Source organism: Podarcis erhardii, assembly GCF_964252035.2.
Source record: "Podarcis erhardii genome assembly, chromosome: 5".
In the NCBI taxonomy this organism is placed as follows: Eukaryota; Metazoa; Chordata; class Lepidosauria; order Squamata; family Lacertidae; genus Podarcis; species Podarcis erhardii.
Genome location: NC_138509.1, coordinates 94,945,550 through 94,964,299, shown reverse-complemented (window position 1 = coordinate 94,964,299; position 18,750 = coordinate 94,945,550). Strand labels below are relative to the sequence as shown.

At 44.0% G+C, this 18,750-nt stretch overlaps 1 protein-coding gene and 1 long non-coding RNA gene across 2 annotated transcripts; one reads left to right on the top strand and one right to left on the bottom strand.

The window, feature by feature from the left end:
* The first annotated feature begins 4,068 nt into the window (after positions 1 to 4,068).
* On the top strand, positions 4,069 to 18,659 carry LOC309342361. Its single transcript, XR_014156724.1, has 3 exons — positions 4,069 to 4,083; positions 8,195 to 8,748; positions 18,645 to 18,659. It is a non-coding gene; the product is annotated as an uncharacterized lncRNA (long non-coding RNA).
* Positions 6,184 to 7,274, bottom strand: LOC309342747 (putative CENPB DNA-binding domain-containing protein 1; the record flags this gene model as incomplete). The annotated part of the gene is made up of 3 exons (XM_081863574.1): positions 6,618 to 7,274; positions 6,408 to 6,542; positions 6,184 to 6,210 (listed from the first exon to the last, which is right to left on the bottom strand). The coding sequence occupies exons 1-3, from the start codon at positions 7,098 to 7,100 to the stop codon at positions 6,184 to 6,186; spliced, it is 645 nt and encodes a 214-aa protein (XP_081719700.1). The 5' UTR covers positions 7,101 to 7,274.
* Positions 18,660 to 18,750: the final 91 nt, after the last annotated feature.

Here is an 18,750-nt window from a genome sequence, read left to right as displayed (position 1 = left end):
ACAGCATTAGCTTTTTTGTAGTTGCATCACACTGCTGACTCATATTAAGCTTGTTGTCCACAGAAGACCTCAAGTGAAGAAGACAGTGTTGTTGCAGAGAGTTTCAGAAAAGCAAACTCTTTTACACCTTTATATTTTTTTTCCAGCCCCAAAATTGTGAAATAGGAGACATGACAATGTCTTGCCAGCTTTCTGTACATGATAACGTGTTCAGGAGGAAGTTGCTTTGCAAATGTGCTTTGCAAACTGCAAGCAGCAAGTTTCATTCAACCCAGGGCAAATTCATTTGCTCCATATCTCCACCGTTCCCTGGTCAAGAATCCAAGGAGTTTTCTTGGAACACCCCCAACCTTGAAATTTCTATCCCAGAGATTGAACAGGTAGTAATCACCAGTGATACAAGCTGAAAGAATAGCATTCTGGTGAAAGTTAAATGATCCACTTTTGCTGAAACACTTAACTAGATTGTGGACTCTTGTTCATTGAAGGCTTTCAGCAGAGATTGTTTGAGGAAGAAATTGGAATTTTCCTTCAATTATTATATTACTACCATTATACGACTACTACTATGCTTTGGTTGGCATTCCCTGCATTACAGAGGGATGGCTTGGGCAACCCTCGGAGGTCTCTTTCTGCTCTGCAGCTGTTTTTTTATTGTAGGGTGACAAGCAGAAGAAAGAAATTTGTCTGGATAAAAATCGAGTGTAAAAACAGTTGTGTGAGGTTTTTTGGAAGCATCAAAGTGGTGGAGGTAGGGGGGTAGGTTTCTGAGCCCAGAAACTTGTTTAGAAAATCTCATAAGATGCCCTAAGCAAGCAGTCAGAACTCCCCATCCCCGGGCAACATTTGAACTGTAACCGTGTATGTGCAAACAGAAGGGGAAACGACAGGCCGCCAGAGTTCCGGAGTACTGACCCAGAAACTGAATAGCTAGAGGAGGCCAATAACCTACCTCTTGAAAGACTGACTCCTGTGACTAAAGGATTAAAAGAGCAACAGTTACTGCTCTCCTAGCGAAAAGCACTGAGACACCACTTAGTGTGCTTTGGCATGCAGATTTTGGACTTCCCTGTCTTCAAGAGCAGGGAACGTTTGGCTTACTAACGAAAGGCTTATCAAGTGAAGGTGTTGTAAGTGAAAATTCACAGGTGTAAAGTGGAATCAAGCCACATATTCAGAATTTTGAATTGGAAAATATCACCAATGAAAGTCCGGGGGGGGGGGGAGTAAACATTTAATGAACTGTAAAAAAAAGAGTAAAATTTAATGAACTAAACTTTGAGACTAAGTTGTGCCAGGAAGTTCAACAGACATGGATCAAGGGGTAAATCTGCAAAAAATATCTTTTACTGTGCTGAGTTGCTGGTTTCTGGGATTGACTTCAAAATCTTCTTGCCATTCTCTATCACCACCTGCTGGCCATGACTGAGCCCATAAGCTTTGTTAGCTATTTGCGATTTTAAAAAATGTTTTACACAAATAGGTGAAGATAAATCTTTACTTGTCAGGCTGGCAACAGTTAAACAACAAGCATTGTTTACATATAAATTCATGGGTGCAATATGTTTCTCTCCCTTGAGCCCAAGAGAGGGTTCTGACATGACAGCTTATACTCTAAATTCACTCTTCCCTCTGACCAATCCAACTGAATACCTTCAAAATGATAGACTGATTCTGAGCAGGGCATGAGGAAAGATGCAAAGAGTCTTTGCATGCTTAAAATTCCAGGGTCTGCTTTCTGCTTAAAGGGTTGCAGGCCAAGATAGAAATATCTGCCCATCCTTATCCTGGAGAAGAGGAGACCGAGAGGAGATATGAGAGCCACCTTCAAATATCTCCAGGGCTGTCACTTGGAAGAGGGAGCAAGCTTGATTTCTCCTGCTCTGAAGGACACAACCTGAACCTGTTGTGATTGCTGTGAATTTCCATCATGGTTGTGAAAAAAATAGCCCTTCCATTTGCACTTCTTCCATTCTTTTTCCAAGAAAAATTCCAGAGGTTTGATAGCTTTCCTCTCTAAATTCACTCCAAGTTGTGTGCAGACTCCTTTCTCTCCCAACTCTAACTCTGCCAGCTTAGGATAATAATAATAATAATAATAATAATAATAATAATAATAATAATTTATTTATATCCCACCCTCCCCAGCCGAAGCCGGGCTCAGAGCGGCTAACAACAGTAAAATGAAAAAACATTCTAAATTCATTTCATTATAAAATTAATTCAAATTAGATTAATGGCAACCATTGGGCTAGAGTTCTGTGAGGATTGCCAAAGGAGGGAGTCAGGCTGTGCCCTGGCCAAAGGCCTGGTGGAACAGCTCTGACTTGCAGGCCCTGCGGAAAGATGTCAAGTCCCGCAGGGCCCTAGTCTCTTGTGACAGAGCGTTCCACCAGATTGGAGCCACAGCCGAAAAAGCCCTGGCTCTGGTTGAGGCCAGCCTAACCTCTCTGTGGCCTGGGACCTTCAAGATATTTTTGTTTGTAGGTTCTTCTGTGGGACATACCAGGAGAGGCAGTCCCGTAGGTACAAGGGTCCTAGGGGGTATAGGGCTTTGAAGGTTAAAACCAGCACCTTAAACCTAATCCTGTACTCCACCAGGAGCCAGTGCAGCTGGTATAGCACTGGGTGAATGTGATCTCGCAGCGAGGATCCCGTAAGGAGTCTCACCGCGGCATTCTGCACTCTCTGGAGTTTCTGTGTCAGTCTCAAGGGCAGCCCCACGTAGAGTGAGTTACAATAATCCAGTCTGGAGGTGACCGTCGTGTGGATCACAGTGGCTAGGTCAGGGCGAGAGAGGTAAGGAGCCAACTGCTTAGCTTGGCGGAGATGAAAAAATACTGCCTTTGTTATAGCTGCAATCTGCGCCTCCATGGAAAGGGAGGTGTTGAAGATTACACCCAAACTCTTAACGGACGGTGCTGGCACTAATTGTGTCCCCACAAGAGAGTTATTCTGTTTATAGTATCAACAACTCGATAATTCTAATTAGTCGAGTAGAACAAACCAGCTAAACATCAGCTACTTCTCTGATTGTATGAAACTATTATATTCTTTGTCAGCCTACTATTCTAATATTAAACAAACCAATTAATTAAATTAAAAAATAAACCCCAAAACATTCCACAGCTAAACAGAACTACCATATAACGTACATTAAGGGAAGAAAAAAACACCTAAATAGCAGGAGAACAAAAATCAAACAGCTAACAGTAAGCAAGCAAAACTTAAATATTATCATGGAACAATGAACTATAAAAAAACTAAAACAAATGGCAAAGGGAGGGGGAAAGGAAAGGGAAGGGAAGGGAAGGGAAGGGAAGGGAAGGGAAGGGAAGGGAAGGAAAGGAAAGGAAAGGAAAGGAAAGGAAAGGAAAGGGGTTCTTGTAGCAGACGAAGTTCTTGTAGCATCACGCGCCAGCTCAAGTCTACTCGAATGATCTCTGAATGATCTCTGAATCTGCCAACCTGAACATCCAGGCGACCTCAGGGGATGGGCAAAGAAGGCAGGGCAGGCTCAGTAAATGCCCTGTTTGATGTCAATGCCATGCCCGATGGTCCCAGGGGGCCCTCCTCTTGCTGTTGCACTAGCACTTGTAGTGGCAGAGAAAGTGTTCCTCTTGGCATCAGGAATCCTCTGGTTTCCCCCACAGCTGGTGTTCTCAGGGCCACAGGATGATACCTCTCCTCTGCTACAACCAGCTGCTAGCCCTGTGGCTTAAGAGTCTCTGGCATCTTGAGGGTGGAACCCCTCCCCCCCCCAGCTTCCCTAGGAGCCTTTCAATTGAGTCATCTGCAGAGTAATATATCTTGACCCAGGCTCCATGCCGAGCACTCAACCAGTCTGTCTCAGTCCAGGAGCACCGCTGGCATGCAGGACAGCCAGACCCACAACTGGGTAGACAGAGCAGGCACACAGCACAGTTGGGCCCACAAGCCAAGAGGGCAGAGGCAAGCACAAGCGGAACACTCCTGCAACACAGTTTCACCTCCCTTAGCTCATTTAAAACGCCGAGTCAAAGCCTGAGTCAGAGTCAGTTCGGAAAAGTTCAGAAGATTAATTAAATTGTTTAGAGTTATGTGGTTTTTTTTATTAGTTTTTTTTAAAAAGATTTTTCTTTTACAAATTTATATAAACACATTCATATCCAATATAATACGAAATTCTTTTAGACTTCCCCCCGCTCCCTCCGCAATCCTCATAATTTTAAATTTAGTCCACATTTCCTTTATAATTGTATTGCCAGTTTATAAATCTTTACGGCTCTTTTCCCTCTTACAATACCCTTTCTCCTCACAAAGCCTCTTTAAATCCAACTAGCGTTGTCTGTTCATCACAAATGTTTTCCAGATAAATCGTAAACTTTCTCCAGTCCTGAGTGAACTTGTGATCTTTTTGATATCTGATTTTTCCTGTCAGTTTATCTAATTCAGCAAAGTCTATCAATTTCCGTCTCCATTCTTCCAATGTTGGTAATTCTTCTTGTTTCCATTTTTGAGCCATTAAGATTCTTGCCGCAGTCACTGCATATTGAAAAAGTTTATGATCACTTCTGTTAATTTCTCTTCCTGTAATTCCTAACAAAAAGGCTTCTGGTTTCTTCACAAACGTATATTTAAACATCTTTTTCAACTCATTATATATCATTTCCCAGAAGCCTTTTACTTTCTTACACTCCCACCACATATGATAAAACGACCCTTCCCTTTCCTTACATTTCCAACATTTGTTACATGTCTTATACATTTTTGCTAGTTTAACGGGAGTGATGTACCATCTATATACCATTTTCATAATGTTTTCCTTTATCGTCATACATGCAGTGAATTTCATATTTTCCTTCCATACCTTCTCCCAATCTGCTAGCTGTATATTATAACCAAAGTCCCTGGCCCAATGTATCATAACCGATTTGACTTCTTCGTCTTTTGTTTGCCATTCCAATAGCATTTTATACATTTTTGACAATACCTTGTAGTCATTGTTTATTATCTCTTTCTGAAATCTAGACTCTCCTTCAATATATCTCCTCTCTTTACAATCCTTTTTAAACATTTCATTTGTTTGGAAGTAGTGCAACCAATCATATACATATTTTTTAACTTGTTCATATGGCTTCAATTTCCATTTCCCCCCTTCTTTAATTACAATATCTCCATAAGTCATCCAGTCCTCTCTCATGTTTGTCTTTTTAACACTCATGACCTCCAGTGGGGATAACCAATGAGGTACATTTGGTTCCAAAATATTTTGGTACCTATCCCATATTTCTATTAGGGCACCTCTGAAAATATGATTGGCAAAACTTTTATGAGCTTTCTTCTTCCCCAACCATAAGTAGGCGTGCCAACCAAACCTGTTGTCAAACCCTTCCAAGTCCAATAACTTATTATTTTTTTAGTGTTATCCAGTCCTTTATCCAACAGAGACAAGATGCTTCATAATAAAGTTTCAGGTCTGGCAGGGCAAAGCCACCTCTTTCTTTCGCATCAGTTAGTAACTTAAATTGTATTCGTGGCTTTTTGCCCTGCCAGATATATTTTGAAATCATTCTTTGCCACTCTCTGAAGATCTTTGTCCCCTTGATTATTGGAATCATTTGAAATAAAAACAACATCTTTGGAAGCACACTCATCTTGATTGAAGAAATTCTGCCCCCAAAAGATAGTTTCATCCTACTCCACACTTCGAGGTCTCTCTTAATAGTGTTCCAAGTTGTCACATAATTGTTTTGAAATAAATCAATGTTTTTTGGGTTAACCATATTCCTAAGTATTTTATCTTCTTCGTCACTTCCATCTCTGTTTCTCTTTGCACTTCTTCTATCAAACTTTGGTCCAAATTCTTCACCATAAGTTTAGTTTTCCTCTTATTTAATACAAATCCGGCCACTCTTCCAAATTGGTCAATTTCTTTTATAACTTCTTTTAGACTACTTGTCGGATCTTCCACCATAATTACCAGATCATCGGCAAAGGCTTTAACTTTGTATTGGTTTTGACCTACTGTTACCCCCTTTATTAGTTCATTTTGCCTAATTGAACTAAGCAGGACCTCCAGAACCGTAATGAATAACAGTGGTGAAAGAGGGCATCCCTGTCTTGTACCTTTCTTTATATTCACATCCTCTGTAATTACATTATTTACGATCAATTTTGCTCTCTGTTCTGAATATATTGCCTTTATGCCATTGTAAAAATCTTCTCCCACTTCCATCATTTCCAAATTTTTCAACATAAATTCCCATGAAACATTATCAAACGCTTTCTCTGCATCCACAAACATTAAAACGGCTTGTCTCTCATTACTGGCAGTCAAATATTCCAAAATATTTATTATGTTTCTTACATTGTCCTTCATATGTCATGACCCTCGTATCATAAAAGTTCCCAGCGTCATGTGCCACGTGCTTCTCATGGTGGTGTAGATCTGCAAAAGTCTGCACCTCCTTCCACTTCTGGCAAATGTCCCTCAGTCTTTCGGAGGACAGCCGTTCCTCAGTTGCTTCCTCCTCTTCCAGTGAGGCCTGCTCCTGCGCAGCCTCTGCCTGCAGAACGTAGCCCTCCGTCGTCACAACCTCCAGGAACTCCGCTGCAAAGTCTTCAGCCGCAGGAACATCAGAACTGGCAGCCTCTCCATGCCTGACCACACTGTGGATGCCAGATCTTGTCTTGAACCGGTCAAACCAACCTCTGCTAGCCTTGAAGACTTCTGGCTCGGCTGAGGTTCCTGGCTGTTCCCGGATGAGGTCAGCGTGCAAGGCCTTGGCCTTCTCACAAATGACGGCCTCAGACACTGTGTCCCCTGCACGCTGCTTCTCTTCTATCCAGATGAGCAGCAACTTCTCGACCTCCTCCAGGACAGCTGGGCGATTCTTCACGATCCTGGTGACTCCCTTGGCTGCATCAGTCGCCAGGATCTTCTCCCTCATCTTCAGGATGGTCCCGATGGTCGATGGGTTCCTGCCGTACTCCCTGGCGATGTCCGTCACACGCATTCCGCCGTCGTGCTTCCAGATGATCTCCTTCTTCATTTCCAGCGTCACCTTCTCCTTCTTCCTCTCGCCGGCCACCGCAGCAGCAGTCTTCTTGGGTCCCATGGCAGCACAGCTCCTACCTTCGTAAACTCAGAAACAGAAAAAAAAATCAGTGATGTGCTTCAAACCCAAAAAATACAAAAGCAGCCAGCCACCCACCACACAGAAATTAAAACCCAGAACCAAGGCCTTGAATCCCAAGCACCCCAACCCCAAATCCAAAATCCAAAAACCCCCCAAAAAAGTTTTAAAAGTTTAGCTTACCAAATGGATGAAAGAGAAGTTCTGGAAAAGCTTCAACAATCAACCACCGACGTCCTCAGAAACCTCAAATGGCTGCAAAATAAGTTTAGGAAAAGCTTCAAAAATCACCAATGTCTTCAAAAACCTCAACTGCTCCCACAGACACGCACCAACCCACCCACAACACAGAAATTGCAAACCCCTCCCAGCTGCTCCCCCAGCCCCTCCCCAACTGCTGCAAACCCCTCCCCAACTGCTTCCCCACCCAGACAAAAAAAAATTTCAAAAAATAACAACATGGCCAGCACTCAGAAATTCAAACTCAGAAAATTTTTCAAAAAAAATCAACCTGGCCCAGTGGTCACAGAAAATCATAAAAATTCCCCAAAAAGGCCCACAAGCCCCCAGATTATCGCAAACCCCTTCCCAACACCAAGTCCTTGAATCCCAAACACCCCAACCCAAAATCCAAAACCCCCCAAAAAAGTTTTAAAAGTTTAACTTACCAAATGGATGAAAGAGAAGTTCTGGAAAAGTTCTGGAAAAGTTTTGGAAAATCTTCAAAAGTGAGCAAAGTCTGAGAAAAGGCTACCAAACCATGTGCTAACAGTTGCTCCTCGAAGTCAAGTCGCAACTGCAGCTGCTCAAGCTAAGCACCCTTGGTTTTAACGGTTTTTACACAAAGGAAACAAAGTCGCGAGACGTTTTCGTTTTGCGAAGCAAGCCCATAGGGGAATTCGTCTTGCGAGGCAAATCGCGGGCGAAAAAACCTTTCGTCTAGCGAGTTTTTTGTCTTGCGAGGCATTCGTCTTGCGGGGCACTACTGTATTATTCATAACTTCTTTAAGTGGTACCGTCAGGGAGTCCCTCATTTCTTTGTAATAAGTTGCTGTAAATCCATCTGGAGTTATGAGTCCTTGAAATAGGCTGGGCAGCGGCTGTTAAGCTGTTCAACTTCGTTCGATCTAACTTACAGTGCCAACTTCACAAGTTGTCAGATATAAAACCCCAGGCTGCCAAACTTTTGATAAGAAGAGGGTTAAAAGATTAAAAAGTTTAAAAAGTTAAAAGGAGTAGGAGCCCCCAACATCTAATTGATGTCTCTTCATCTCTTCATCTGTGGCTTCCTTCCACTCCTCCAACATCACAACACCGCCATTTGGCTGTTTCAGTCCTCTAGTCACCTTTTGTGAAGGACTTCTTCATTACACCATCTGTTGCCTCCAGCTCCACCATTTCATCCTTCTGTTCTGGCAATCCTTCATCCATATTGTTTTCCAAAGTCTCTTTGTCCTCTTTAATTCCACTTTCCATTTAATTCTTCTGTATTCTTAGCTTTCGGGTGATTGCTTCCGTACCCATCTTTGCTGTTTCTCCTTGTTAAAATGTTACACACACACACACACACACACCAATTGTTCAGTGTTCCTCCATCCCTCCATTATTCCTAAAGCCACAGTTATCTCATGTGGGAGCCATGAAGCCATGGCAGAGGCTTGTAGTGCCACTGGTGCCTCGCTGACCTCGGTAATGCGGCATGTCCATGCTTTGCAGTGTATTGAATGTATTGACTTTATATGGAGTTGTGTTCCCGCTGGGCAGTAATACCGTATATGGTAATGAGTGTTGTATAGCCATGATCGGGCGATGTGACGTGGGACATTGGCAGATGGCCACATAGGCTGTTAGAGAAAGGAGAGGATAATAAAAATACCAGAGAGAAGGAACGCTCAAGTGAGCTGCCCTCCACCCTGAAGATACTCGCTGTCTCTGTGTTTTTTCTATGCTGCACACCACTGTTGATGGCTGGTTTCCGTCAATCTCAGTTTTCCACCATCTCCATTTTACTCAAACTTCTGCCGTTGAAGGAAAGGCTAGTGGAAGTCAGGGGAATGTCTGTTTCAAACTTCTCCACCTTCCATTCCTTAACTGTGATAAAGGATGTGAAGCCTTCAAATATTGCATAGTGCCTCCACACCATCGACTCTCCACGCCCGGCAAGGGTTACAGGCGCCACGCATCTTCGGATCCCGGTGAATCGATCCCTTTCATCTTGATTTTGGAAAAATGGGCAGCTCCTTGTCTATTCCACAACAGAAATTTTTTAAAGACTTAAAATTTCTCCTCTCCTCCAACAAATTGGAAGTTCCTGAGGGCGATTTGATACAGCTTATTCTGGCCATCGATGAACATTGTCCCTGGTATCCCCAGGATGGAACTTTGGAATTAAAAGACTGCGATAAAATCAGGATTCATTTTCATGGACACCCTAGCATCGGCGTTTGAGTTCTGAATGCATGGTGCAAGGTTCGTTACACCATGGGCTCTTTATCACCAAAAAATATCTCCATGGCCTCCGGCCTCTTTAATCCAGCCTGCCGTGTTGCCGTCTGTTCTGGCACTCGCCCTGCCGGTACCACTGGACACTAAGCCTCCGGATTACAGCTCATCACCAGGGGACCCCATTATTCAGAAATAACACGGCCTAGTAGGCATTGATCCTGTTACGGCGTCAGTGGAACCGGCTACACCTTTTCAACGTGCGGTTCTTGCCTGTTCCTTATCTCAGGATACTGTGGCATTTCCCGTTATATTGCCCCTCGCTGGTGCCCCGGCAGGCACCCAAGCCCAACATGAACCTTTTGACTTTAAGATCTTGAAAGAGTTGCAGCAGTCAGTAAAGACCAATGGACTCCAAGCTCCATATATTCAGGCGCTTTTGGAAGCCACATTCGCCCAGCTTTTGGTTCCTGATGACATAAAGCTTCTGGCCAGTACTTTGTTACATCCATCAGCGGGCGTATTGTTTGCCTACGAATGGGAAACCGCCTGCCGTGCTTATGCTCCGGCTTTATTCCAACAAACCAGAGGGAATAACCCTAACATTACCCTCGGTGATGTCATAGATGCTATGATGGGGCGTGGTCCTTTTGTTGTGGCTTCGGTGCAAGCCACACTGCTGCAGATCTTATTGAGGGATACCGCCCTTGCTGCTAAAGAAGCAATGAGAAAAATTCCAGAACCCACCAGTATTCAGTCTCGATGGGGTTCAATCAGGCAAGAGGCAAAAGAGTCATATTCTTCCTTTACGGACAGGCTGATTACAGCAGTGAGTCGCCAAGTTGATAATCCTGAAGCCAAACAAATAATTATCAAACAATTGGCCTTTGAAAATGCAAATGAGGATTGTAAAGTTGCATTACGACCAATAATACACAATCCTACCACAGATGCAGCAGCCATGCTTCACATTTGTCAGTCTGTGGGTACAGCCACCCACAAGGCTCATCTGCTGGCGGCGGCGCTAAATAAAAACCAGCCTGTAGCCACTGATAAAACTTGTTTCCAGTGTGGAGGACTTCCGGGTTAGCGCCATCGGCAATGGCGGAGCTCCTCTGACTTAGAGAAACCCGCTCCACGAAAATCGGGTCTTGCCGCCGCGGCAAAGGCGGAGACCCTTTAAAAATCCCAGTCAGAGGAAGCCTGGGAACGTGGGATTCAGCTGACACCAGGAGCACCCCCCCTACCCGCAGGGAAACCCCTTTTTGGGGCTCCGAAACGACGTGGGTGAGTGGCGCGGTGTTTTGAATCGACCGCTATTTTTACGGAGTGAAGCCGCACAGCCGTTGCCGGAGAGCGCTGACTTTTTCTTGTGGACAATTGGATTTCAAACAACAACCCGTGAGTAGAACGGGAAATTGGGTTTTTAAAACAATTTAATTTGGCAAGGAACGGGGGAAGGTCTAAACAGGAAGTCCACCTCCCCCTTTTGTAAATAGACTGAAGCAAAGAGTTTGTTAACTAAGGTCTTGGAAAGTTCTACGTAAAGGATTAAAACTTCACTGATTGAAACTATTACTTATACTCCTTTTGGAAGTAGCGGAAGCCTGCTGGAGAAGGTAAAATTTAGGAACTGAAGCGTTACGTCTCCAAACCCGGGAGAGGTCCACGAGGAGCCAATCGACGGTGAATAGACAGGTTTGACAGCTGTCAAATTTGACAGCTAGCTGTTAAGATACAAAGAAAGACTTTGTTTCCATTGTCCGTTTCTGCGTTTAAAAAGAAGGAAAGGTAACTGGAATTGTTATTAATTTACTTTTGAGACTTTTGGGACTGTGCTGGAAGGATTGATAGACTGCTTTCCTCTAGAGGGAGTTTTGGGACATTGTCACAAGAATGCAGCTGGGAAACTAGCCTAAAGATAAAAACTCTGAGAAACTAGCTTTGACCTTGGACATTTCAAGGATGTCGGTGGAGAAAGAAGTTACGCTTGTATTGAATAGGATATTTTATCTGTTGGGAAAGCTGCATGAACAGATAGAAGCCATGGCTAACAGCGTTGATATTTTGGGAACAAAAGTGGGCATTAGTAAAGAAGTCGACAAGAATCCGGCACAAGAATCTTTCTCAATTGAACAAATTGAAGAACCAGAGAAGGAGAAAGTTGTTGTTAAAGTGATGCAAGGGGGAGCTTTAACCCTACAGAGACAATTGGAGGATTACAAGTTGAGGCCTTACATGACTGTAATTAGGAGAAGCCAGTTTTTGGAGATGGGAGCCTGGCTTGATTTGGAAAATGAAAAGTGGAGAGATCACCCTATGTGGGGATCAAATGACTTTTGGGATATGAATTTGAGCCAGGAGGGGATCGAAGTTTCTGGGGCCTTTGGACTCGGAAGAAGTGTGAAACAAGATTGGGAATACTTTATGGGCCTTATCTTTAATTATAGAAATCTGGCAGACTTGATAAGAAGGAATATGACCATCGTTGGGTTGGAGCTCCCCCAGAACTGCTTTTTAATATTAAAGATTATCAAGAAGATCAGCAGATGGGACATGAAAAAGACTTAAGAGCTTCGGATTTAAAATCTCCAGGTTGATGGACTGTTGTAAGCCGATGGAACTGTTGGAAGGGGCCGAGACCGGGGAGGGGAGACGGTGAAAGAAAATTGGGAATTTAAAGTGTATATATTGAGATTTTTTTTATTTAAAAAATTGCTTTTAATGAGAGATGGAGAAATCGTGGAATGGAATTTTTATGACCCTAGGGGAAATGTTTTAAGAGAATAGGTTTAAATATATCAGTTTTAATGAGAAATAAGATTAAATAAAGTAAAAGTGGATGGCTAATTGGTGAAAGAGAGAATGGAAAATTACAGTATATTAAGATAAATTATTAGGATAAAAATAAAGATGAAGGATTTGCTGAAATATCTATTTGAACTAGAAAACAAAGAGGGGAGGTGTGAGGAGGTCAAGGAAATAAGTCATAGAAAGAAAATTATGTAAAGGTTTAACTTGTTTTTTTCTGTTTTGATTGTATGTATTTTCTAATTATTTTTTTCCTTTTTATCTATTTTTGCTTTTTTGCTTTTTTATTTTTTGCATTTTTTCTTGGAAATGTCTTGTTTTTCTGTATTGTGTTTTCTTCTTTTTTTTGTAATGTTTTAAAACCTGAATAAATATTATTCTTAAAAAAAAAAAAAACTTGTTTCCAGTGTGGCAAACCAGGACACTTTAAGGCGCAATGCAGATCCATGCAACAGCCCCGGCGTCCTTCTACCAAATGTCCAATCTGCAAAAAAGGCTTTCATTGGGCCAATCAATGCAGATAGCTTCCCCAAAACCAACAGCAGGGTCAGCACACTGCCCGAAATCAGCAAGGACAACAGCAGCGAAACCGGCAGCCAGGCCCACCCCAGGCCCAGACAAACCAATAGGGGACACCCCGGAGTCCAGGAAAACAGCACCACGGCTTCGCCTGACCCAGGACGTGGAATTCCATTTGCCTTTCTGCCCTTTAAAGACTCATGTCCTCGCTGAAGCAGGGTTGGACAATCATGCCACTTGCCTGGTATTGCCTTTATTATCCGCGCAAGCAGCAGGAATTCATGCGGTGCCAATGTTAAAACATGGACCATATGTGAATTTCCCTGAGATCACGCTATACGCAGATCGTCCATGCAGGATACAGTCAAATACTCCAGTGGCAAAGATTATCATCTTCCCCCCATCTGAACAACCACCCCTGATTGCAGCAGCCATGGACATTACAGCCTCACGCCCTTCTGTGTCTCTGACAGTGGGAGGTTGGCGCATTGTGGGGGTGGTGGACACGGGGGCAGATGTAACAGTTGTGGCCAAATCTGCTTAGCCATCCAGTTGGCCCACTTGTCCAGCCACACAAGTTATTGGTGTGGGAGGTGAATCACCGGCATGGCGCAGTGTCCACCCAATTTTCAACCAAAGCGATAGCGGGGTTCAGATCACCCTCCATCCGTTGATAATGGACATTCCAGTTTCCTTATGGGGGCGCGATATTTTGGCCATTGCAGACACCAAATTGGAGTCAAATTTATTCTAAGGGCCGCCCCTGCACTTCCTCACACGGCACTGCCGTTACGATGGATCACCAATACCCCGGTGTGGGTAGAACAGTGGCCCCTACCAAAAGAAAAATCTGCAGCGGCGGCCCAGCTTATTTCTGAACAATTGACTTTCGGCCGTATTGAACCGTCCTCATTCCCCTGGAACACCCCAATTTTCGTCATTAAAAAGAAATCGGGGAAATGGTGCCTTTTGTAGGATCTGTGAAAAGTCAATGAACAAATGCAGCCAATGGGGACTTTACAACCTGGCATGCCAAATCCAAATATGCCCCTGCGTGAATATCAGTTGGCGGTGATTGATTTAAAGGACTGTTTCTTTTCTATCCCACTGGTCCCAACAGACAGGGAACGGTTTGCTTTTACATTGCCAGTATATAACAATTCGCAGCCCACCCAGTGATATCAGTGGGTTGTCCTGCCTCAGGGCATGCGGAACTCCCCTATACTTTGTCAACATTTTGTGGGGGAAGCATTGAAACCTTTCCGCATGCGACACCCAGAGGTGATATGTTATCATTACATGGACGACATTTTGACTGCTGCGAAGAAACTCCCGCCCGCCATTTTTCAAGAACTTTCCGCCACATTGGCGGAAGTGGGACTCTGCGTAGCGCCTGAAAAAATTCAATTGACATTGCCCGCCACCTACTTGGGACATAAAGTCACTGCACAAGCAGCACTGCCTATTGTTCCCCAATTGACTATCCCTTCAAGCATGAAGCTTGTGGAATTACAGCAACTTCTTGGACATTTGAATTGGGTTTGCTCTTTCCTTGCATTACCCACCAGTACATTATCACCATTGTTTTCGGCGCTCGCGGGACACAAGGATCCAGCAGATGTAATCCAGGTCACCCCAGCAATGATCACTGCATTACAGACTGTTAATCAGCACCTGCGATCTACTCTCGTGGACAGGATCACAGAAGCCTCTGCACACGAGCTGCATCTGGCAGTGTTTGCCACACCATTGTTGCCAACAGGAATTTTATATGCTCAGACGGACAAGAGGAAGACTATCTGCATTATAGAATGGCTACATTTGCCACATACCCCACCAAAAAACATTTATTCAGTAATTGAATCCACATCAGACATTGTCATTAAAGGATGTTCTCGTGCCATGGCCTTGAGCGGTTTTTATGTTGCATCAATTTATTTGCCTTTCTCGCAGACTGAACAGCAGCACTTATTGATAACTAATGCTGCCGTGCAAATCGCCTTGGCTGATTTTGTAGGTGTCATCATTTTCAATCCTCCGAAGGATGACCATTTGACTTTCCTGACACAAGTCACCTATGTTTTGGCCACCCCCTTGTCTCTCACACCTCTTCCCTCTGCATTGACCCTCTTCACGGATGGAACAAAAAGTAGGAGGGTGGTGACGTGGGAGGAGGGAGGGAAATGGAAATGTTTGTTTACCCCTCCACAGTCTTCTGCTCAGCGAGCTGAGCTAGCGGCTGTGATTCTTGCCTTTCAATCCTTTTCTACTCAACCTTTCAATTTCATTGTGGATACTCAGTATGTATATCGCCTTTTTGCTGTTTTACCAATATGTTATGTAACTCCTTCCTTGGATTCTGACTTGTTTTCTTTGTTTCTTGCCCTGCAAGCCTTACTTCAGCACAGAGAGTTCCCTTATTATGTTGCACATCTTCGCTCCCACACATCACACCCAGGGTATTTAGCAGAGGGCAATGCAAGAGCAGATGCAGCGTTGAGGGACATTTCTGCCTTTTCTCTCTTTTCTAATCCTGTACTATGTCATAACACCTTTCACCTCCCTGCGAAAGCATTGGCAAAGCAGTTTTCTATTCCTTTGGCCCAAGGAAGGGATATTGTTTCCCAATGTGCTTCTTGTTCTAAATCACCGCTGGCCATTCCTTTTGATGCTGTCAATCCTAGGGGCACGTCTGCATTGGCCTGTTGGCAGATGGATGTCACACACACACCTGTGTTGGCTCCACTCTCCAAGGTTCACCTCACGGTGGACACCCACTCTGGATTCATATGGGCTACACCCATGAGGAGGGAAACAGCTCGTCATGTGATCCAGCACACTATTCGCTGTTTCTCAGTCATGGGTAAACCTGCGCGCATCAAAACTGATAATGGTCCAGCATATATTTCTAAAACATTTTCTGAATTTTGTATGTTGTGGAATGTGAAATTAACTCATGGTATACCCTTTAACTTCACAGGACAAGCTATAGTGGAAAGAGCGCACATGACGTTCAAAACACTGTTGATTTAGCAGCTTGGTTGCCGAAGCAAACCAACAGCAGATATCCCTTCGGTGGTCCACCAAGTTCTTTTTGTACTTAACCATCTTTTATATCCACATAATAGGACCCATACCCCCGCTGAATAGCATTTTAGGAAGGAGGAGGCACTCCACCGCCGCTTGGTGGTGTACCGCCGCTTGCCTGATCCCGCGTGGCATGGACCTGTTCCGCTGATCACATGGGGACGAGGGTACACGGCAGTGGACGTCGGGGACAAGCCTTTGTGGGTTCCAGCTCGATGCATACGGCCATGGCGAGTCCCTTTAACTGCGGAAGTGCCTTCCTCACCATCTGCCTCGCCATCCTTTGCTGCACCGTCATACAAGGAAGAGAAGCAGACGACCCAGTCCAGTTGAAACCACCATATTTCACCTTATGAGCTGGCAAGCTGCTGCTGTCAGAATTCTCTGATTGCACCTACCGTCATCACCCCATTCAGGTGCCCTGGTTACCTGTGCCATCTACAGTAGTACCAGTGTTTCCTGCCATGTTACCTGGCCACGCCACACCATATAAGTTAGGCAAACCCACCTATGCATGGTCCACCACTTATGGATACAGTTTTGCAGCCAATTGCCTGGGAAATATGCCAAGCTACGAAGGGTGTCCTCGTCGTACAGGCATTGCTTAGGTATTGCCACCACGCGCCACGCTGCCTATTTGTGTGTCCACATATGGGTGGCAATGGAACATGACTGCAGTTTTGAAGTACAACCGCCGCTCCAAATACATCAACATGGCCTATCTGACACAAGTTGGAAGTTGCATCTGTGCCACTGGCTGCCAAACAACATTGGGTTACATGTTCCTAAAAGAGAATGGGGCAGCCTCAAATTATCATGAGGGTTGTCCGGAGGTGGCCATAGGAATCATTTACCACAGTCACTCATATTGCCCACCAGAACAATCTATCTGGTTCCAAGGCACTTGGCCTAAAAGTATGAATGACTCTGGCTGGCAGTATCCACGGCTCAGCCACTCTCAAACTAGAAGAACAGCATTGTTGAATAAGACTTTTAGGGGAGAAAATCATAAGATTTGGAGGAATAATATTTTTGTACAAGATATGATTATGTTTGCCAGTTTATTACATGCTTCTAAATGTTGGTTGTGTATGCATATGCCCCCTTTTGCCCATCGTTCAGGCTTAATGCTTCATGGTGTGCCTCTTAATGGATCTTTTCAATTTACAAATGTTATATCCCCTAACCAAACTTTTTGGCCTCCAGTACAATTGACCCTCCATGAGCCTGCCCCCATTTGCTTTCAAATTGATGAGGGAGAAGAATCATGGGGCATATATCCAAACTGTCAATATACATTGAATTTCACTTTTAATAGCTCTTGTTCTCTTACAGGAACATACAGTGACCAATCTCAGTGCTATAGGAGTGACACCAGTGCATGGCTAAAAACTAGAAAGGAAGCCTACCATGTGGCTTGGAACCAGAATTCTTCTATTCCTAGCTTAGCAAATGCCACTGATGAGCAATTTCATATCAGTTCTTTATTTACTGCAGCCTTTAATTGGTCCCAACAGAGTAGTAATATCAGCTAGTTACTCCAAAGAGAGTTATGGTTGCTTTGTGGCAAAAAAGCATACAAAGCCATTCCTCGAAACCTCACAGGCACATGTACATTGGGTATTGTGGTCCCGTTGTTGTAGAAGGTTGATAAGTTACCATCTTCTCTTAGACTACGAAATCGCCGGGAGGTTAATTCACCCATAAATCAATATACCCAGATTTCTCGAGCCTTGCTGCCCCCAGTGGGTGCAGCAATGAACTATAGGGACCTCCATCGGCTAGCAAATTGGACTGAAGGATTATTCAATGATACCATAAAAGCATTGAAGAATCTCAACCAGGAGGTGTCTGAAATGAGAGAGGTGGTATTACAAAATCTTTATGTGTTGGGTGTCATTTTGGCCTCAAAAGGGGGGGTATGTGCACTTGTTCATTCTCATTGTTGTATGTTTATTCCTGATAATAATGTCAGCATATCTGCGACGATTGATCATATGGAAACCATGGTAGCTCACAATCCGCTTGCCCGCCCTCCTTCCGTTGATCCATGGGCATGGTTATATTCTTGGCTTCCGGATTAGAGTTGGCTTTGACATTTAGTGATTTCAGTGATCCTTATAGTAGTTATTTGCATTATTTTGTGTTGCTGTATACAATGTATTCCTTCTTTAATCTCTGTATGTACTGCATGGTTCTCCCGTCAACGGCCTGCTTCAGGCGTTACAAGGGTTGCCTATCATGCTCGATATAAACATATTGGTAAAGAAATATATGACTATGATTAATAAAATAAAGAAAGAGGGCATGTGGGAGCCATGAAGCCATGGCAGAGGCTTGTAGTGCCGCTGGTGCCTCGCTGACCTCTGTAACGCGGCATGTCCGTGCTTTGCAGTGTATTGAGTGTATTGACTTTATATGGAGTTGTGTTCCTGCTGGGCAGTAATACCATATATGGTAATGAGTGTTGTATAGCCATGATCGGGCGATGTGACGTGGGACATTGGCAGATGGCCACGTAGGCTGTTAGAGAAAGGAGAGGATAATAAAAATACCAGAGAGAAGGAACGCTCAAGTGAGCTGCCCTCCACCCTGAAGATACTCGCTGTCTCTGTGTTTTTTCTATGCTGCACACCACTGTTGACGGCTGGTTTCCGTCAATCTCAGTTTTCCACCATCTCCATTTTACTCAAACTTCTGCCGTTGAAGGAAAGGCTAGTGGAAGTCAGGGGAATGTCTGTTTCAAACTTCTCCCCCTTCCATTCCTTAACTG